Source organism: Lutra lutra, chromosome 1 (assembly GCF_902655055.1).
Source record: "Lutra lutra chromosome 1, mLutLut1.2, whole genome shotgun sequence".
Taxonomy (NCBI): Eukaryota; Metazoa; Chordata; class Mammalia; order Carnivora; family Mustelidae; genus Lutra; species Lutra lutra.
In genome coordinates this window covers 171,925,070-171,947,816 of record NC_062278.1, presented here as the reverse complement: position 1 = coordinate 171,947,816, position 22,747 = coordinate 171,925,070, and the positions used below count along the sequence as shown (strand labels likewise).

Sequence of the window (22,747 nt, the reverse complement as noted above, 5' to 3'; positions counted from 1 at the left end):
GATTCTGTTTTGTTCATTGGCCCAAAGCCCTGACAAGAGAAATATGATATTAATCTCAAACTTAAAATGGACCCAAATTAAGGATGTGCTGTATTTCACTATTTATTTTTAATATGAAAAGAAAGTAAAACAATGGGAATTTACCTGAAGTTTATAAGCTCCAAAATACCAGTGACCTATAACAAAAACTATTCTAAAATAAAAATTATTTGTACAATATGGGGCACCTGGGTGGCTCAGTTGGTTAAGCAACTGCCTTCCGCTTGGGTCATGATCCCAGGGTCCTGGGATCAAGTCCCATGTCAGGCTCTTTACTCTGCAGGGAGCCTGCTTCTCCCTCTCCCTCTGCCTGCTACTCCGCCTGCTTGTGCTCTCTCTCTCCCTGTCAAATAAATAAATAAAAATAAAAATAAATTACTTGTATAATATTTGAAGATGTGCAGCAATAAATCCTACACCTAAAAAACATCCTTAGGCTGAAACAACTAAGAATCTTCCTATTTACCATTAAACCAAAGATTTTAGAAACTTGTCATCAGGGCATCTCCTAATCATTTTTCCCACAGTAACAAACTTAGTTTACATTCAACAACAGCTGTATGTCTAAAAATACTTTTTTCCACTTCAGATATCTAATAAAAAGGTAAATTCCCATTGTTTTACTTTCTTTTCATATTAAAAACAAATAGCGTAATTCAGGGGCACCTGGGTGGTTAAGTGTCCAACTCTTAGTTTTGGCTGAGGTCATGATCTCAGGGTCATGAGATCAAGCCCTGTGTTGGGCTCTGTCCTCAGCAGGAAGTCTGCTTGAGATTCTCTCTCTCCCTCTTCCTCTGCCCCTCTCCCTGCTCTCACACATACACATGCTCTAAGTTAAATAAAAACTTAAAATAAATAGTGAAATTCAACACATTTGTTTTTAGTTACTAACTGTAATTAGTTTCTTACCCACACAAATAGGTAATAGCTTTTCTGTAGATCCATCTTCTTCTTTTGTTACTTTTTTTTTTGATATTTCAACAGTTCTCTTGTATCCTTTTTTGGCCTGATCCACCAGAAGCCGAAATTCATTCTGATGTTTTTTACCTAAAATTCAAAAGATCTTCTCAGTAAAGCAAGGACTGTAAAAGCTGTATTTTTGTTATGCTGACATACTGAGTATCAAGACGTGTACAAACTTGCTCAAGACATTCTTGTTGGGGCGCCTGGGTATCTCAGTTATATGTGGGTTAACCATCTGCCTTCAGCTCAGATGATGACCCCAGGGTCCTGAAATGAAGTCCCAAGTTGGGCTCCCTGCTCAGCTGGGAGTCGGCTTCTTCCTTTCCCTCTGCCCTCCACACCCGCTTGCTCACTGGTACTCTCTCTCTCTCATAAATAAATAAAATCTTAAAAAAAATCCTTGGGAATCACTTGCAATAAATTTACAAACTGGAAAGCAGAAAAATACATAGAGTTAGGGGTCATGGAAGCCTCTCTTTCTTATCTTCTCCTTTCCTCAGGTACAAACATGGAAACAAGATATTCCTAGTTTGCTACTATAGGTTTCCCCCCCAAACCTCATACTCTGAAAGGCTTTTGATAAAGCACGAAAGATACCACTTTCTTAAATACATCCAAAAGACACCATTCTAACACCCAAGAAACAAAAGAGTACTAACATGAAGAATACTATCTGAGTATAAAAGCAGAAGCCTCCAGGAAAGTTGGATTATAAAAACAAAAGATATCCATTTGGATTCCCTTTCTCCTTGCATTTCTTGCGAAGATCCTTTTAATATCCCAAAGATCCCTTTAACATCCACCTCTTACCCCCAATCCACCTTATCTCAGGATATCGTAATTACGCCAATCTTAAAAACACCTGCTACTCTTCAAACCCTTCAGATTGTTTTTCAGAGTCCATAGTCTCTGGGGGGGTGGGAGGTTGGGGGAACCAGGTGGTGGGTATTAGAGAGGGCACGGATTGCATGGAGCACTGGGTGTGGTACAAAAACAATGAATACTGTTATGCTGAAAATAAATTTTTAAAAAATGATTAAAAATAAATAAATAAATAAAACATAACTCAGTTAAAACACTCTTATAAATAAAAAATCAATTTAACATAAAAAAAAACACCTGCTAGTTTAATAATCCGAAGATAACGTAAGCCTGATTCAATGTCACCATTATTAATGTACATTCATTTACTCAATAAAGAATAGCCACGCATTGTTAGAGCACAGCCTTTAGGACGTCTATTTGTGATCCTGAACTATAGTTCAGACAGCTGAGGTTGCACTTGACTTATCTACACCCTCATACACTTAAGTCATGGTTCAAAATGATGTCATAAACCCTGTAAAAATGTATTTTAGAGTCATACTGTAAATAATTCATGTTTTGAGACCATTTTCATCCAGTAACCAACACTTTCCCTGTGGCACAATATTAAGAATAAATGAGTGTAAGAAAAAATTTGTGCTTTTATTGAAAACTATGCCTTTCCTAGTGCTACCCTTCCAAGATTCCAGGCATTTGTTGCCTTTGAGCTATGTTACAGTTCTGTAAATTGTAGATAACTAATGGCAACGGAAAATGATTCTTGTCTACAGACATGCAAAATCCTGCAGGGTGAAGGGTCAAACTGACTTCCCTCCCCACTGTGGAAGAAGCCAGTCCTCCATTTGCACATTGATTTCAATATTCCTGACCTATAAATATGACTATACTTTGGACATTAAGGAGAGACTGCTCCTAATCCCAATATATTTATGTGTACAGTACATGTAAAACTCCCCATGAAACTGACATGTTGGCTTGGTTAAAATTCCAGCAAAAGAAATCTGGGCTGGCCATAAAAATTATTGGTAAAAGTTAGCTCTTCAGAAATAGGTGAGATCCTACTTAGGAAACAAGCCAGGTGATTTCTTTCAGGTCCTATTTAACTCTGTGTATTTGAGGATAATTATTTTATACTTCCTTCAGCTCCCCAGAGTCAGTGGGAGACCACCACCATCACTATATGGTTTCTGTTAGGCAAGGGTAACACAGCACTATGGGGTCTATGAAATTTGGTCAGATCTGATCTAGGTCTTCTCCCAGGAAGACCGTTGCATACATGGAATTATGGGTGTAAGAATTACTTAAGAAACTTGCTCAAGTAATCTCATTAAGAGTTAAGAAGGCTTAATGACCTTCTCCTCTGAAGTAATAAAAGCCCTGGTTTAAAAGAGATTTTCTCTGTTTGATCTGATTACCCCTACAGCTAGTCTGGAAACCAAAAAGTAAATGGCACCCACTCCTCTGGCTTTGGCCCAAAGAGTCCAATAACCTCTACACAAAAGATGAACAATGCTAAGAGATTATGACTAATAAAATTGTTCCCATTCATCTCTTCACCTCATTTTAGGAGCTGTGCCATCTGGCAAGGAGTACTTTAGAGTTTAAAATCTCAGTTCTGCTAATTAGATGCCCTGAATTTACCTCTTAAAAATATTAAGTGGCTGAGATAATTGTGGAAGCTGAAAAATAAGCCCCACATTCAACCAACTGATATTCTTCAAGATTTTTAATACTTGAATTCTATCACCCTTTCTGCCTCTCCAAGTCAAGCCCTTCACTCCTTCACAACCCCTTAACTACTTTTTTAGACAAGCTCCTACAGCCAAAGCATCTCTGGATCTGCCCATGAACCCTACGGTACACAAGACCAAAGTCAGGCTGTCACAAGAATAGGACAGACTCATCCTCAAAAAGGATGATACTGAGATACTCACTCAACTACTTTAAGTCACAGAACAAGTTTGGAGTCAGTGTCTCCCAAAGTAAAATCTCATGCATTTTTTTCACCAACCACCTAGGACACCCAAGCATCTAAAACCTGGATGGAGAAGAGAGTAACAGTAATGGCTAACACTAAGGGCATATTCATTTAGCACTGAACTAACCAGTTTCACTGTAAATTCATGACATAAGCCTAAAATGGGCACTCAACACTGCTGTACAAATTTCTCACCTTTCTCTAGCAAACACTGCTTTACTATTCTCCAAAATGACCATGTCACACTTTTCCAGACCTGCAACACTCCCTTCTCGGCTGGCCTCACGCTACTTTGAAAACACAGAAACATTTTTTTTTTTTTTTTGAAAACACAGGAACATTCTAACCAGAGCCCTGTCATCTTCCAACTACCATCCCTTCATCTGTGCATATAGGCTCTATCTTCCTTGTATTGATTGAGAAGCAACTGTCCTTGCAGCAATTAAATGCCAACACCTGGCCATCTTGGAACCTGTGGAGTTCTGCTGGGAACAGGACTCCTAAAAGGACAAATAGCTCTGGAGGCTGTGGTCCAAGGCCATTTTTGCTGGCTATAAGCCAGGTCTCCGGAACCAGAGGGAACACACAGCTCTTCTTAAAATTAAACGTATTTATGCTAGAGATGAATCTGAACTCTACCTAGGCAAGAGATGTGCTTATGTGTACAAAACAAAGAACACCACAGTGACTGCTGGTGGCAAGCCACACAAAACCAGAGGAATCAAAGGAAAGGCAACTCGTGCTCATGGAAACAGTGGCATGGTTCATGCCAAATTCCGAAGCAACTTTCCCTGCTATGCCATTGGCCACAGAATCCGTGTGAGGCTGTACCCCTCAAGTATTTAAGGTAATTGGAAAGTAAATAAATAAATGTGTAGATCTATTCTCTTGGGGGGAAAAAAAAAAGCCAAGCCCTAAATTACCCTCTGGATTCCATCACTAAGGTTGTCTCAAAAAGACAGCACCTGTGCTTACTTACCCTCTCCCTGTCTCACATCAACAATTTCCTCCTCTTATGCACCTTTCCTGCTGGCATACAAATACACCTGAGACTGTTCTGCTAGAAGGGAGAGTGTAGGTTATGAAAACAATTAGGTATAGACCAGCATTTTTTTTCTTAATGAAATAATAAGAGTAGTATGGAAATGCCAGAGTACCTTAAAAATGGCAAGAGTAAGCAACTAAGATGTCCTTCAGTTGTTGAATGGATAAGCTATTGGTACATCCAGACAATGGAATATATTCAGAACTAAAAAGAAAAGCACCATCAAGTCATGAAAAGACATGGAGAAACTTTAAATGCATATTGCCAAGTGACAGAAGATAATCTGAAAAGACTACGTATTACATGATGGCAAATATGTGACATTCTGGAAAAGGCAAAACTATGCAGGTAATAAAGAGATCAGTGGTTGCCAGGGGTTTGGTAGCAGAGGGTATGAACAGATGAAGCACAAAGGATTCTAAGGGCAGTGAAAATACTCTGCAGGATACCACAGTGATGCATGTAATTGTAACTCTCTCCAACACCAAGAATGAACCCTAAGTATGGACTTCAGGTGACTATGATGTGTCAATGTAGGGTTATCAACTATAACAAGTGTACCCTCTGGTGGGGGTTGTTGATAATGGGAGAAGTCATGCATGTGTAGGCGTGGGGGATATATGGGAACTTTCTGTAACATTTCCCTGCTCTAAAAACATAAAGTCTTATTTAAAAAAGAGAGAGACAGACAGAGAATAGGATGCAATAGGGGTGGTTTGGATAAGCATAACTAACAGGCTTTGGAACACATTTATCCCACTAGTATTTTTTTCAAAGTCGCTGAAATTTTGAGAGAAAAATGATAGAAGATAATTTTTTCTAACGTTGGGGCCATTTAAGGTTGGGGGAGGGGGAATGCAAACATCATCTGAAAACATCTCAATACAATCTTTTAAAAAATGAGAAGGGTAAATATTACTTTGTGAAACTTTTATTTCACAATAAATTATCTAATGAATTATATCTAAAATAGAATCCTCGGGGTGCTGGGTTGGCTCAGTTAGTCAAGCATCTGCCTTTGGCTCAGGTCATATCCTGGAGTCCTGGGATTGAGCCCCATGTCTGACTCCCTGTTTAGTGGCGAGTCTGTTTCTCCCACTCCCTCTGCTACTCCCCCTGCTTGTGCTCTCTGACACATTAAAAAAAAAATCTTTAAAATAAATAAATATAATTCTCACCGTGGGCTGCAGTCAAAAAAGATCTGAAAGCCACTATGTTATCTCCCAACTTGAAAAACAAACAAAACCATCCCTTGACCAACACCCACCTCTAGCTATGCCCTCATTTTTTCTGCTCTCCCTGATATAGTAAAACCTCCCTGAAAGGGCTGTCCACCTTAAGTCTCACTTCCTCACCTCCAATGTGTTTCAGCCGACATGGAGTGCTTCTGATGCCTCCTCCCTAATGAAACTATTCTTGCGGAAGTTAGCGTACCACTTGAGCTGTGAGATGTACTGATGCCTTCCATCTCTTACTCAACCTTCTCCATTAGCATCTGACACAATTCATCATATCTCCTTTCTTGAAACACTTTGTTTTCCTAGATTTTCTGACACCACATCTCAAAGTTCTACTCCTATCTCCAGGCCACTCCTTGAGTTTTCTCCGCTGCCTCCCCACCCATCCTCTACACTCTGAAACAGCAGAATTTCAAGTACACTGGTTGACTGCTGAAGATCTCTGAGCCTCTTTCAGAGAGCAAATAAGGTTAAAACCTATTTTATTTGCCTTTTTTTTTGTTACACTGACATATGTGTAACAAAAATATTGCACAGACAGTGCAATAGTAATGGTAGATAAAACCGTGAGTGTCATAGCATAAGCCAAGGAAGTGACCCTGAACTGTACCAGTAATCAGTATATTCTACATGACCATATACCACCCATTTTTAAAAAGTCAATCTTACTTAAGAATATCCTTGATGAAGCAGTAAGAAAATTATTAATCTTATTAAATTTTGACCCTGGAGTACCTTTTTCATAACCTCATAGGTAAAATGAGAACTATAACTATAGCACTTCTGCTACATACCCAAAGTGCCCTGCAGAAGCATCTGTGTTTATTTCAGTTGTGAGCTAAATTAGCCACTTTTAAAATGAACATTGTTTTTATTTGAAAGAACAGTAGACAAACTGTGATTATTCATACTTGGATAATATATTTTCTCAAAAATGAATGAGGGAAGGAAGTTGTCACTTCAGGAAAAACAAGTAACAGTATTTGCTGCCAAATATAAAAGAATAGCTTTCAAGGAAACTCAGAATTTTGGACAACTTGTATCCACCATTTTGTACAACTTCCCATACTTAACTTTTCTGATAAGACTGGTGGTGAGAAAGGGAGACAAACTATACGAGACTCTTAATCTCAGGAAACAAACTAAGGGTTGCTGGAGTGGAGGGGGGTGGGAGGGATGGGACGGCTGTGTGATGGACATTGGGGAGGGTATGTGCTATGGTGAGCACTGTGAATTGTGTAAGACTGATGAATAACAGACCTGTCCCCCTGAAGCAAATAATATATTATACGTTAATTAAAAAAAAAAAAGACTGGTGGTAAAACTAAGGAATGCTATTTTTTACATTATATAATATAAATGCAACATAAACATGCAAACATTTGCAACTCAATGAATCAGTATTTTCCAAATAACCAACAAATGATACTACAAAATCATTCACAGGTAAAAGGTCCATTCAAAGCACATGACAGACCAGTGGATTTTTATGCAATAGAGGACAGAAACTTCATTAATAGATTTCAAATTCCATTGTAAATAACCTTTCTGAAATAACACTTGCCAAGAATATCCATGATTACCTTAAAAATCTACTGAAATACTTCCCTCTTTTCAATTACCTATCTGCATCAGGCTGGTTATTTTTCATATACTTTAATTTAAAAAAAAAAACACATGGCAACAGTTTAAATGCAGAAGCTCATAGGAGACTCAGGATTTCCTCTATTAAGCAAGACATCAAAGAGATTTGCAGAAATGGAAAAGAATGCCACTCTTGTCACTAAGTTTTTAAAGTCAGACTTCCTGAGAAATAATTTACACATAGTAAAATTCATCAATTTTAAGCAAACAATCTGATGCATTTTTTTAAAAAATGTGCAGTCGGGGGCGCCTGGGTAGCTCAGTGGGTTAAAACCTCTGTCTTCAGCTCAGGTCATGATCCCAGGGTCCTGGGATGGAGCCCCACATCGGGCTCTCTGCTCAGCAGGGAGCCTGCTTTCCCCTCTCCCTCTCTGCTTGCCTCTCTGCCTACTTGTGATCTCTGTCAAATAAATAAATAAATAATCTTAAAAAAATAAAATAAAAATATGCAGTCATGTAACTATCAATGCAATCATGAAATAGTAGATTAGAAGAATTAGGTCACCTATGAGAGTTCCTTCGTGACCCCCTTTTCCTCCAGCCACAGCAGCTGGCAGTACCAATCTGGTTTCATTACTAATCTTTGCCTCTTCTAGAACTTCATATAAATGGAGTCATTCAGGATGCAGTTTGGCTTGTGTTTTAACACAATGTTGTTGACATCCCTCCATGTTGAATCCTATGTGTAGCGTTAATTCTTTTTTATTAAGTATTGTCCCATTGTATATGGATGTATCATAATGTATTTATGGATATTTAGGTTGTTCTTAGTTTAGGAAAATATATTCAATTGTCAATAATATCCTTCAAATTGTTCATTACAACTAATTAGTTTTTTTTTTTTTTAAGATTTCATTTATTTATTTGACACAGAGAGAGATTACAAGCAGGCAAAGAGGCAGGCAGAGAGAGAAAGTGGAGGGGAAGCAGGCTCCCCGCTGAGCAGAGAGCCCGATGTGGGGCTCGATCCCAGGACCCTGAGATCATGACCTGAGCCGAAGGCAGAGGCTTAACCCACTGAGCCACCCAGGTGCCCCTGATTAGTTTTATTTTTTGGAAATTATATCTCAACAAATCTGATTTGCTCCACATCCTGACCAACGGTTTGGTATTATCCTTTCTTGTTTGTTTGTTTGTTTGTTTGTTTCAGTTAAAATAACTACATAGTATTATTTATTTTTTTGGTAATATTATTTCATTTAAAATTATATTTTCCTAAAGACTAATAAGATTAACCATATATTTTCATGTGGTTATTTGGTTTTTGAATACCTATTTTGCTGAAGAATGTTTAAATCTTTTGCTCTTGTAAAAAAAAGTATGGCCTATACTTTACTAAATTGTAAGAGTTCTAAAGAATATAGTACATATATAGCATATAGAACATAGACACTAGTACCTTGTCAAATATAAATTTTACAATATTTTCTCACAATCTTTAGCTTGATTTTTCATTTTCATATTTGCCTTTTAAAGAGTAAAGTTTTAATTCTACTGAAATATAATTTATCACATTTTCTTTAAGCTTTATCTTTTATGATTCAAACTGTGAAAGATGATCATCTTGACTATAAATATAAAGTTTTACTCCTTCTGCTCAAATCTGTATCCTATTTATTTCTGCTTCTTCACAATGTTTAAGACCTACAGAACAATGCTAAACAAAAGAGCTAAGAATGGACACCTCTACCTCATTTCTAATCAGAAAAAAAGTATTTACTATTCATCATTAATTATCATGTTAGTTGTAGGTTTCCTATAGATATTTTTATCAGATTGAAGAAATTCTATTTTAGTATGAGTTTTTAATATTAATGGGTGTTCAATGCTTATTCTGCATCTACTTAGAGAATCATTGAGTGTTTTTTTTTTCAGTCACTTGTTATAGTGAATTACAATGATTAATTTTCTAAAATTAAACCAATCTTGCCTTATTAGGATCCATCCCACTTGGTTGTGATGTGTAATCCTTTATATGTATTGCCAAATTTAATTTATTAAAATCTTGTTAAGGATTTTTGTATCCATGTTCATGAGGAATACTAGTAAGAACTTTTATTATCCTGTCTTTGGTTTGTAGTTTCATGGAAACTTCATCCTCATAAAGTGGGGTAAGAAGTATTCCTTCCATTTCAATCTTCTAGCAGAATACGTATGGAATTGATCTTACTACCTTCTTTACAAATTTCACGGAATTCACCAGTGAACGCATTAGGACCTGGATTGCTTCACGGACTGCAAATTCAACTTGCTTATCTACTTCTTCTTGAATACAGTTCAGTAATTTGTATCTTTCAAGGAAATGTCCATTTCATGTATTTTTTTAACTAGATACAGAGGTTTATTTTAGGGCTAAATGCATTAATTTAATACAACCTATCTAGTAAAGTTAGACTTTCTTTTAGATATGTAAATGGAGAGCAATAGATAGTTGTATATTTCTTGCCTAAATCTAATCCACATTTTTTTCAGTATGGCGTTGTAAGGTAACATTCTTTTAGGGGTTTAAATTACTTTCTCTAAAAGCAGATTTTCTGGTTTCCTTATTTTTACAGGGCTTATTTTTGGCAATTCAGTGATCATTTGATAGTCTCAAACTCCTGTCTTAAGAAAAATCACATTGACTTCCCAAAAATTGATTAAGGAGGCTCCCATCACACTTTCTAACAAGAGAATAAAAGTGACTTTTGTTGTTCTGTGGTCCACAAATACTCAAGGCTTCTTTTCTTACTCTAGTAAAGCACAGGCCATGACACCTGTATCTAGGGCCTGTGTACTTCATTCCCCCCTCCCCAAACAGATCACTGTTGAACCTACACAAAGCCCAAGAACTAAAAGAAGAAAACAAAATTCTCTTAGCACAACTTAAACATATCACATGTGGACTACTCATTCAATAAATATTTATTAAATACCTGTTTGTCAGGCACTTAAATTCAAATTTAAACTAAAAATGCAACCAACCAAGCAATATAGCTACCAAACTGACAAAAACATTAAAGTGCTGACCCTGGAAAAGATATATACAAAGGCTTAATAAGGAAAAGGAAGTAACTTGGAAGTTGGTAATAAATGATAAAATGAAAAATATTTTTGACACAAATTTGGAAGCCACAAAAGTGCTGAAATGCTTCACAGAAGTGTTGTCAATGAGTGGCCTGAGGACAGGATAGAAAGTCAGGAACGTTTCCATTTTAATTCCATTTTATTTTCACAGAGATGCTTTGAGAGCAACTAATTAATATTTTGCAAAGTGCTTAGTGATAAGCTCAAAGAAGAATGTTGGAAATCAAAAAGCAGGCACACAGAATTACCAAAAAAGGTCAATGAATAAAAACTCAATTAAAATTCAGTTGCTTAAGTTGCTTAACAAGTTTATATCAAACATTACTATAAATATTTACTTTAAAAAATTACTTAAGATGAAAATCTGCAACCCAAGTTCTCTGTAAATACAGAAAATGTCACACAACTTACGATATTTACTGTGAATTTCATCTATTTCCTTTTCTGTTTGGTCCTTTGTAAAAACCATTATCTAAAATAATCCAAAAAAACTTAATTAAAAATTTAAAATATTACAGGAACAAAAATTAGTAATACAAACTTTAAAATCTCAAATGTGGATATTTAAAATAGGAGAAAATAATCTCTTTATCTCTGTTTTATATAAACCTAGGAAGAATAACTCCTGTGGATTTGCCTTGAATAGCATAATAAGTATACCTTTCATTCACTACTGTTTTCTCATCTATAGAAAATGCAACACTAATATACAGATTAAGGCTAAGATGAACTATTAACACAATAATCAATTAAATTTCTACTTTCAATATTTAATTTTTCACATTCATTAATACAACAAGTAACACTTGAAACCACAAGACTGAAAGAGCATTTAGCAGATCATTAATAAGGCAGATTTTCTTGCTTGTCTTCTACCTTTTCCAACCTAATTCTCCAAGTCTACTGGAAAAAGGAACATATAAAGAAAATATGACAGTGTAAGATTTTAGTGTTTTAAATTTCTACTTCCACTTTTGAAAATCTTAGACTTAAAAGATCAGAAATCTACTTATAGGATTCGTTATAGTTTCCATCTTATAGTTAGTGCACAGATAATGATAAAGTCAATGAAAATCTCATTTTTTTTCTACTATCTGATTATAAACTTACTTCCCTAAGGTCGTAGCTTTCCTTACAGACACATTACCGATGGTCTAGGAAAAAAAGTCTACTTGGGAGAGCCCCAAACACTTCCTCCAGTGTCATAGGACACAATGACTATTTTCTTCTTTGGTATCCTTTCCTCAAGTTTTGGACCATCAAGCTAGAGGAAGGCAATAGTGAAGAATTTTAAGTCTCTGATTCCCTCAATAAGCTCAACAGATACTCAATCCTCATAAAGTTTTACAATTACTTAATTTCTCCATCAATATAATCATAGAATTGCAGAATGCCAGACTAAAGGAGGTTCTTAGAGATAATATAGTTCAACTCCTGAGTTTTACAGACGAAGATCCTAAGGGCCACAGATATTAAAGAGCTTATCAAATGCAACCAGCAGAGAAAGGACAAATATCAAGGTCACCTGATGTACAGACATATGCTTTTTCCATAGGACTATAATTGTATTTTGTCCTAGAAGATTGCTAAAGGACAGAATTCTGTGCTAAAAATAAGCTGCAATAACACATTAAATGGAAATGTGTCCCAGGATATTTCCTATTGAACAGATTTAAGTCTGGCAATCTTTTTAATTTTGGGGGGGCACTCAATTTTTCTTTCCATCATTTCTATGCAGATAATGAAACAGACCATCAACATACACTTTCATTGAGTTTACTAGCTTCAAGACGCATTCTAGTCTTCTCCATATTTTCAATTTCTTGAACTATTTCAGCAGCTGTTAAAATAAGGATATACAGCCAACGTTAATTACATGGTTTTCATCATTATACTATGGATATATAAGGTGTTAACTCTAAAGGTAAAAGGTGGGTATTCATGAACTCCCTGTCCTATTCTTATAATTTTTCTCTAAGTCCAAAGTTATTTCAAAATAAAAGATTACAAAAATAACATGGAATAAAACATTGAACTCTTACATCTTACACATGCAGAACAGTTGAAGACAACCGTAAGAGTAATTTTGCTCTTTCCTTTAAGTAAATAGGTATAAATAGAAGTCCCAATGGAATATGAAAATTAATTTGTTAATGTGAATCCAATTCTTAGCAGATATCCACTCAAACTCCAATGTACTTAACATAAATACACACTTTTATATACAGAGCATTAAGACTATGGAGCAATAACAAAAAGTCTAACATACATGTAACAGAAATCCCAAAAGAGGAAGAAAAGGGAAGAGAAAAAAATATTTTCAAGACCTAATGGCCAGAATTTGCCAAATTTAATAAAAGACATCAAACCACAAATGTAAAAAACTCAAGGAACATTAAGCAGAATAAAAGCAAAAACAAAACAAAACAAAAATACAAGAATAGCACATATACACACTGACACACAGAGAAAAATCTGTGAGAGCCAGAGAAAAAGAGTATATTACATAAAGAAAAATCAAGCATTATATCATGCTTCTCATCAGAAACTATTCAAGCCAGAAGACAATGGACTAATGAATTAAAAGCACAGAGGAAAAATCCTGACAATCCAGAATTCTCTATCAATGGAAATATTTTTCAAAAGTGAAGGAGGAATAAAGATTTTCTGCAACAAACAAAAACAGAGAGTGTATAATTAGCAGATCCATACTATAAAAGCGTTAAAGGAAGTTGCTTAAGCAGAGGAAATATGAAAAAAGAAACTTATGTCTTCTTTATCTCTTCCTATAAGAGAAAATGAAGAATGCTAGAAATGGTAAAAATGAAGGTAAATACAAAATATATTTTTCTTTTCTTACCTCTCTAAAAGATAACTGTCCTTTTAAAGGAAAACAAGATTATTATGTTAACAGCATAGGTAAAAATATAAAACTCATATGACAACAACAACACAAAGAATTAGGGATTGGGACTACACTGTTGTTAGGTTCTTATACTACAAATGAAGCATATCATTTGAAGGTAGACTGTGACTACTTGAAGGTGTCTATTACAAAGCGCAGGTCAACCACTAAAACTTTCTAAAAAGAGAAAATAAACCCAAAGAAATAAAATGTATTAGTAAAAAAAAAATTACTCAGTCCAAAAGAGAACCAATAAATAAATAAATGGAATAAAAGCAGATAAGACAAGCAAAAAACAATTAGGAAGACTTTAACTGTAAAGCCAACTATTACCAATAATTACATTAAATGTAAATGATCTAAAAGCAATAAGAGATAGAAAATGCATATTAGATTTAAAAAAATCAAGAACAAACTACATGCTTTCAGCAAAGAATCCTTTTTATTTTATTAAGATTTTACTTATTTTTTTGAGACAGAGAGAAAGGGAGCATGAGATGAGTATGGAGAAGGGCAGAGAGACAAGCACACTCCACGCTAAGTTGGGAGCTGAAGTCAGATGCTTAACTGACTGGGCCACCTCAGCACCCCCAAAGTACCCATTTTAAATAAAAGACATAGGTTCAAAATAAAGGTATGGATAGAGATGTGTCATGTAAATACTAATGAGAAGAAACAAAGAATAGCTATATTAATATCAGGCACAACAGACTTTAGAACAATGAATGCTGTCAGGGATGAAGAGGGAAATTACAGGGATGCCTGGGTGGCTCAGTCGGTTAAACATCTGCCTTTGTCTCAGGTTATGATCCCAGGGTCCTGGGATGGAGCCCCACAGAAGCCTGATTCTCCCTCTGCCTGCCACTCCCCATTTGTGCTCTCTTGCTCTCACTCTCTCTCTCTCTCTGACAAATAAATAAATAAAATCTTAAAAAAAAAAAAAGAAGGAAATCATAGAATGATAAAGGGGTTAATTCACTAAGAAAACATTCCTACATGTGTTTGCACCTAGAACAGAAATAAAAAAATAACAAGAACTTCTAGTTCTGAAAATGGACTAGACTCATATCTCTTCTCATATTTTTCCTAAGTATAACTAAAACCCTTAGATGTAATATAATAACAGACAACTGTAAGAGAACTATGAAAGAAGGAGGAAGATGGACTGCCTAAGGGTCTCAGAATTTAAAGAACAACATGATGATGAGTTCCCTAGGCTTTCTCTTTATCTTCTATATATCCCAGATTGGGCACTGGTGAAACCTACAACCCGGAATCATCAACCATCTCTCTCTCTCTTTCTCTCTCTGTCTCACACACACACACACACACACACACACACAAACTCCAAGAAACCAATTTTTGTTCTAGCAAAGGACTATGAAAGGAGAAGACCAATAAACTTTTTGATAATACCTGATCTAGTCCAACTAAACACTGCTGATGCTTCCTGCCCACCAAAGTATCATCAGAGAACAAGTGTAGAGTGTGGATTCTACCCCCTTAATTCCCCCAGCAGTAGCTGGAAGACTGGGGACAGCTTTTTTCTTTCAGGAACACTGTGCCAGTAAAGACCTAGTGAATAACCTAGATCTCTATCTCTTACCCACCAGTAGCAGGTAGCATCCTCATCCCCTAACAGTGATTGGAGGGAGGATCTCAAAGAGAAAACCATCCTTTAAACCAGCACAGCAAATCCCTAACACATTCCTGACCCACTCACATGTGAAATATCCTAAAATTAATAGGCCAGGGATGCCTGGGTGGCTCAGTCGGTTAAGCGTCTGCCTTCAGCTCAGGTCATGATCCCAGGGTCCTGGGATCAAGTCCTGCATCAGGCTCCTTGTTCAGTGGGGAGCCTGTTTCTCCCCCTGACTGCTGCTCCCTCTGCTCATGCTTGCGTGTGTGCTCTGTCTCTCTCTCTGACAAATAAATAAATAAAATCTTTGAAAAAAATTAAATTAATAGGCCAAAAAGGTCTGAGAATTGAACCACAATATCAGTATTTCTGAGTGCCCCCCAGGTAGCAATTAAATGAAGCAGACCTGAACAACACTGCAAGAGTTCTGAAAACTAAATTGTCATTAGAACCATAGTCCACAGGAGGAGGCCTGGATCTGAAGCTAAACCTTAACAGGGTGACTGCCTGCTACAGTAGAATATTTTAAAAGGAGCTAGAATCTCATATTACAGTCAAAATGTCCAGGACACAATGAAAACACTTATCAACTAAGAAGCAGGAAAATGACAACTTCAATGAGAAAAGGCAATCAACAAATGCTAACACTGAGATGACTCAAATCTTGAAACTATAAGAATTTTAAAGCTACCATCATAAAAATTTCAAGAGTACACTGCTATGGCATATGAGTATTATTCTTTGTATATTTTGGAATACTGTGTATCAAAACTGGTAAAAATTAATGCAATTAATATTTTTATGAAAATAACACTTTTAAAAATCCTAGTTTCAGTGGCATCTGTGTGGATCAGTTGGTTAAGGATCTGTCTTCAGCTCAGGTTATGGTCCCAGGGTCCTGGGATCGAGCCCACATTGGGCTCCCTGCTCAGTGGAGAGACTGCTTCCCCTTCTCCCTCTGCTGCTCCCCTACTTGTGCACTCTCTCTCTCTCTCACTGTCTCTCTCTGTCAAATAAATAAAATCTTTTATTAAAAATCTTAAAAAAAAAAAAAGAGTACACTGCTATATGGAATTTAAGAAACAAAACACAGGATGATAGGTGAAGAGAGGAAAAAAATAAAACAAGTCAAAACCAGAGAGTGAAACAAACCATAAGAGACTCTTCATCCTAAGAAATAAACTGAGGTTTGCTGGAGGGCAGGAGGGTGGAAGATGGAGTAAGTGGGTGAAGGACTTTAAGAAGGGCATGTGATACAATGAGTGCTAGGTATTATATAAGACTGAGGAACCACAGGCTTGTATCTCTGAAACCAATAAAACATTATGTTAATTAATTGAATTTAAATTAAAAACTTTTTTTAAATGCTTCAAGAATAATTAGGAGCACTCTCAAAACAAAAGAAAATAAAACTGCTACTGTATGTAATATTTTTATGACAGCCAGTGGTCCATTAAAAAGTACAGCTTTTTAAAGCAGTTTAAATGTTACATTTCAGTTACTAATGTCTTAGAAGGGACAACTGAGTAACAAGAATTAGAAACAAAGTGAAACAAATGAACCCCACTCTATTTCAGTAAAAAAAAATCAAGTCACAATGAAAAAGGTAAAAAGGAAATTATGACCACATATTTGACTATATACCCTCAGTCTAACTAAGGGAGGAGGGGAGAAGCAGCCTGGGAGAGAGAACTAGAAAATATCCTGAATTCTTTTTTATAGGTAGGTCTGTTTTGCCGTGGTGTAGTAGTATTGATGAAGCAATTTTAAAACTATTTTAATTGTGTAATAGAACTGAACAAATCAGTAAATGTGCTGATGCTACTAAAGGGAGGATTCTCTCTGTGGGGGGAAAAAGGGAAATATAAATATGTAAGAGAGAAAGGTAAGGAACTCTGTCAGATTGGACTGTAAGCACAGGTTCAGTATGTCCTCATAATTTCTAATGCATATAAGTGTAAATGGATTTACATGTGTACTTACATATATAATACATAGGAATACATGCATCAGGAGATATCACTACATATCCAACAGAATGGCTAAAATTAAGAAGACTGGAAATACTAAGTGTTGGCAAGGAAATGGAGCAAGTGGATCTCTCATACAATGAAGAATAGTGTAGCCATTTAAAAAACAGTTCAGCAGGATGCCTGAGTGGCTCAATGACCTCTGCCTTCGGCTCAGATCATGATCTGAGGGTCCTGCGATCGAGCCCTGCATCAGGCTCTCTGCTCAGCAGGGAGCCTGCTTCCCCCTCTCTCTCTGCCTGCCTCTCTGCCTACTTGTGACCTCTCTCTGTCAAATAAATAAATAAAATCTTAAAAAAAAAAACGGTTCAGCAATTTCCTTACTTTTAAGCATACACTTACTACACACACACACACACACACACACATTAAGTGTACTCCTGGGTATTTATCCAAGAAAAATGAAAACATATGGCTATACAAAGATCTGTAATCCCATGTTCATCACAGCTTTATCCATAATAGCCAAAAACTGGAACACTGCTTGACAATAAAAATGAGTGAATTACTGATAATGCAACATGGGTAAATTTCAAGAGCACTGCACTAAGTGAAAGAAGCCAGATACAAAAGACTACATAATGTACAATATGTATAACTCCATTTGACTGGCATTTTAGAAAAGGTAAAACTAGAGAAACATAAAAGATCAGTATATCTCAGGGCCTTAGTGTAAGGAAGAGGGAAATGACTACAAAAGGGCAGAAGAACATCTGGGGAAGAAAATGTTCTATATTTTGACTGAAATGATAGCTAGGTAACTATGGATACATTTGTCAAAACTCATCTAACTATACACAGTAAAAAAATGCATTATAGAAGCACACAGGTGGCACAGTTGGTTGAGCATCCAACTCTTGGTTTCAGCTCAGGTCATGATCTCAGGGTCATGAAATCAAGCCCCTTGTGGTGCTCGGCACTCAGTGTCAACTCTGCTTCAGACTCTCTCTCCCTCTCCTTCTGCCCCTCCCCGCTGCACTCTCCCTCTCTCTCAAATAAATAAATCTTTAAAAAATAATAGGATGATTATGTGCCAATTTTAAAATGCACACATAAAAAGTGAATAAATAACAAGGTGCTGGATATAAGACAATGTATAAAAATTAGCTACATTTTACATGCCAGTGACAAAAAAATAAAAATTGACATTTTAAAACAAGACACCAATTACCACTGCATCAAAAACATCAAATACCAATGAATAAGTCTTTAAAAAAAGCCCTTCATACTGAAGACTATAAAAACATCACTGACAGAAATGAAAAACTAAAGGGATAAACCAAATTCATGGATTGAAAGACTCAAATAGTGTACCGATATCAACTTTGATACCAAACTGATTACAGATTCAACATAGATCCAATCAAAATCCAAGCAGATTTTAGTTTCTTGATGAAATTTTACAGGCTTATTCTAAAATTTACATGGAAATGCAAAGGGCCTATAAAAGCCAAGGCAATTTCAAAAAACAAAACTAGAGGAACTACATTGCCAGGCAGCAAGATCTATTATAAATTACTCATAAGGGGCGCCTGGGTGGCTCAGGGGGTTAAAACCTCTGCCTTCGGCTCAGGTCATGATCTCGGGGTCCTGGGATGGAGCCCCACATCGGGTTCTCTGCTCAGCAGGGAGCCTGCTTCCCCCTCTCTCTCTGCCTGCCTCTCTGCCTCCTTGTGATCTGTCTGTCAAATAAATAAATAAAATCTTTTCTAATAAATAAATAAATAAATAAATAACTCATAAAATAATTAAGACAACACACTACTGACAAAAGGATTAACGTGACTTAATGGAACAAAACAATGTCCAAGACCCACACATACACAGTTAGCTGATTCTCAATTAAGATGTACTGACAATTTCGTGGGGAAAGGACGGTTTTTCAATAAATGGTGCTGCATTAATTGGCTATCCATATGGAAAAACAGGAGAATCTTGCCCTTACCTCAAAATATATGCTAATATAGATTCCAGGTAAAATCTAGGTCAAAATATAAAAGCAAAAACAATAAAACTTTTAGAAGAAAACAAAAGATCTTCCTAATCTTGTAGGAGGCAAGGACATAGAAAACTAACAAAAGGCAAAATGCAAAAGATTAAGTAATACAATTAAGAACTTATATGTTTTGAATGAAGTCAGAGGGGAGCCTGCTTCTCCCTCTGCCTCCCCCATCAACCCCTCTCATTCTCTCTCTCAGAAAAATAAATAAAAATCTTTTAAAAAAATTGTGCTAAACATTGTAAGTCATTGGGGAAATGCAAACTAAAACCATAATGAGATACTACCAAGAACCCACCAGAATAGCCAAAAAGGAAAAATGACAATACTGATGTTGTCAAGGATGTGAAAAAAACTGTAACTCTCTGAACCTCCTGATGAAAGTGCACATTAGTAGAAATGAAAACAAGAAAGGAAGAAAAAAAAGGAACTAAATGAGGGGGGGGGAAGCACCCTCATACTGAGCTTTTTGCTATATTCATGAAAACTGAACAGCTGCAGAAATATAACAACAGTTTCACTACTAGATAGATATACCCCCAAAATATGTGTGCATAGGTGCATCAAGAAATAAAAAATATTACTCACAGCAGATTATTCTTAAGAGCCAAAGAATAGAAAAAAAATCCAAATATCCATCAACCACTGAATGGAAAAATAGTATGAAATACGTATACAATGGAATACTCTACAGCAACAAAAATAAAAAAAAAATCACACCTGCATATGAAAACATGGATGAATTTTCTAAACGTAATGTTGCACAAATGAAGCCACACTCAAAAGAATAGCTAACTATTTATTATTCCATTTACATAAAGATAAAATATGGGCAAAAGCAAGCAAAATGAATAATCCCTACTGTTAGAAGTCAAGATGGTGATCACCTATGAGAATGAAGGTGGTAGTGACTGGAGGTGGGGAGCACAGGGGCTTTTGGGACACTGGTTCTGACCTGAAAAGTGGTAACAAAGGTATTTTCCCTCTGTGAAATATACTGTGATAATTCACCAAACAATACAATTTGTATATTTTTCTGTTTGCATATTATACTTGTTTTTTAAAAATTAGGTAATTCTTGGGGCGCCTGGATGGCTCAATGGTCAGAGTGGCCTCTGCCTTCGGCTCAGGTTATGATCCCGGGGTTCTGGGATCGAGCCCCACATTGGGTTCTCTGCTCAGTGGGGAACCTGCTTCTCCCTCTCTCTCTGCCTGCTTCTCTGCCTACTTGTGATCTCTGTCTGTCAAATAAATAAATAAAATCTTTAAAAAAAATAAAAAAATAAAAAACAAATTAAAAATTAGGTAATTCTTTATATACTAATAATTCAAAGAACTCCAAATTATGTGTGTGGCTAAATGAAACAGGACAAACCATTAAAGAGTGTATATATAATACTAACATTTTTACCAAACAATAATCAAGGACATATGTTTGTGTATAATTAATAATCATAATGATAACATTTACTGAATGCTAATTACTTGCTAAGGTATGGGGCTATGCATTTTTCATTTATTCCTTTCAAAAACAGTATGCAGTATTATAACCCTTTATTTTATAGATGAGAAAAGTGAGAGAATAAGTAACTTGCCCATAGTCTCCCAGTCATAAAGCTGCAAAACTGGGATTATAACCATGGCTCTCTAGATCAACTCTTCATGCCACATTATCTCTGGAAAGATACACAAAAGAAACCAGCAGCAGTGGTTACCTCTGAGAGAGAATAGTGACTGAGAGACTGGCTGGGAGAAAGGCTTATCAGAGTATAACTCTAAGTACCTTTTGAAGAAATACATCTGCATGTCTCATCTATTATCAAAATTGTATTTATTAAAATTCTGTTCTATGACTTATAATCCCTGAGCTACACAAAACTGCTTTAACCAAAAAACAAGAACTCATTGCTTTATTAGTTTACCTGATTTAGGATCCAAAGCATCACACTGGGCATTGTACATGTGTACAAATTCTTGGTGCCTTTTAATGAGCTGTTGTTTATTTCCTTGAACAGATAGTCCATGCTCTTTTAGTTTTTTCTTTAAATCACGATCTGAGAGCAAGTTATATACAGTTTTGGGCAGAGGCTTCCTTTTGTGAACAGAACTAAAAGGGGGGAAAAAAAGAGATCACTTAAAGTTACTGTGAACTATCAAATGTTCTCCATATAAAACAGTTAATTGGCCTTCTGATGGAGTACCAGTGTGGGAAAATAGCAGAACCATTAAGATAAAAATGGGAAAGAGAAGAAGAATTAAATTTGCAAATAAGGTTGACAGTGTTAGACATGATGCATCTGAGGTGCCCATAGCACATTCAGATACCGGGGTCTAGGTGGCAGAAAAAGGTCTCAGAAAGAGGTCAGGCCTAAAGATGCAGACTGGCAACCCATGGAAGGCCTGTGCACTAAATGCTGTGAGAATCTCACTTCAGAATCACACTTACATAGACTTCCTCAGTTCTCCATTGCTTTAAAGCATCTTTGTCCCAAAATGTGCCAGTGATTTCCATGCAAAATCTCTGCAAAAAACTGTTACCTCGGATGATCAGAGTAAAAACACTATTGAGATTTAGACTACAGATTTAAGAATATAGCTGCTTTAGAAAAAGTGCCGATCCACAGGCAAAACTGCTTCCTTAAAGTGTAGGCAATCATTGTACAAAAGCTCTAGATTAAATAAAAGATGTATTAGGATGGTTAGTTTTAACGAATTCATTACTGCCAATGAAAAAAGAATTCTGAAAGTTGACAGGAAGATAATATTCTTATGGCATCATCTTCAAAGAACATGACTGAAAACAATAGCAAGAAATACAAGAAGGTTTTGTTCTCTTCAACTTCAATTAATTATATTAACAAATATATAAGGATTACAAGTGTATTAGCAAAACCACCACCTGTCTCTTCATTTTATTTATATAACTTATACACTGACAAGCACTAAGCTACAATTTAATATAGCAAAGCCCTATGAAAAGACATTCTGCTCCCTCCAAAAAACCAGTTAAGAAACACTACTTCTTAAAATGGAATAGAGGTCAAGCTACTTAAGGGTATCAATGATTTGGACAATTTTAAAAACAGAACTCCTTAGTGAGCTTTAAACTACTGAATCTGATTATAAGCTGGCTCTCTGAGTACATTACTTGGCTCAAAACCATGGCAATTAGGTGCTTAATAAATACGCATTCAAAGTAGTCATTAAAATTCCAATATTCCGGGGCGCCTGGGTGGCTCAGTGGGTTAAGCCGCTGCCTTCGGCTCAGGTCATGATCCCAGGTCCTGGGTTCAAGCCCCACATCGGGCTTACGGTTCAGCAGGGAGCCTGCTTCCTCCTCTCTCTCTGCCTGCCTCTCTGCTTACTTGTGATTTCT

General features: G+C 36.2%; 2 protein-coding genes across 2 annotated transcripts in view; one reads left to right on the top strand and one right to left on the bottom strand.

Moving 5' to 3' along the window:
• The window catches only part of RAD18 (RAD18 E3 ubiquitin protein ligase), a 106,414-nt gene that overhangs the window by 40,532 nt on the left and 43,135 nt on the right, over positions 1-22,747 (bottom strand). The window contains exons 7-10 of the mRNA XM_047746064.1: positions 21,294-21,478; positions 12,562-12,638; positions 11,210-11,270; positions 949-1,086 (exon numbers count right to left, since the gene is read on the bottom strand). Of these exons, the coding sequence (XP_047602020.1) occupies positions 949-1,086; positions 11,210-11,270; positions 12,562-12,638; positions 21,294-21,478 (461 nt within the window). The remainder of the gene's footprint in view (positions 1-948; positions 1,087-11,209; positions 11,271-12,561; positions 12,639-21,293; positions 21,479-22,747) is intronic.
• LOC125087729 (60S ribosomal protein L35a-like) lies at positions 3,673-4,651 on the top strand. The gene is made up of 2 exons (XM_047708359.1): positions 3,673-3,684; positions 4,322-4,651. The coding sequence occupies exons 1-2, from the start codon at positions 3,673-3,675 to the stop codon at positions 4,649-4,651; spliced, it is 342 nt and encodes a 113-aa protein (XP_047564315.1).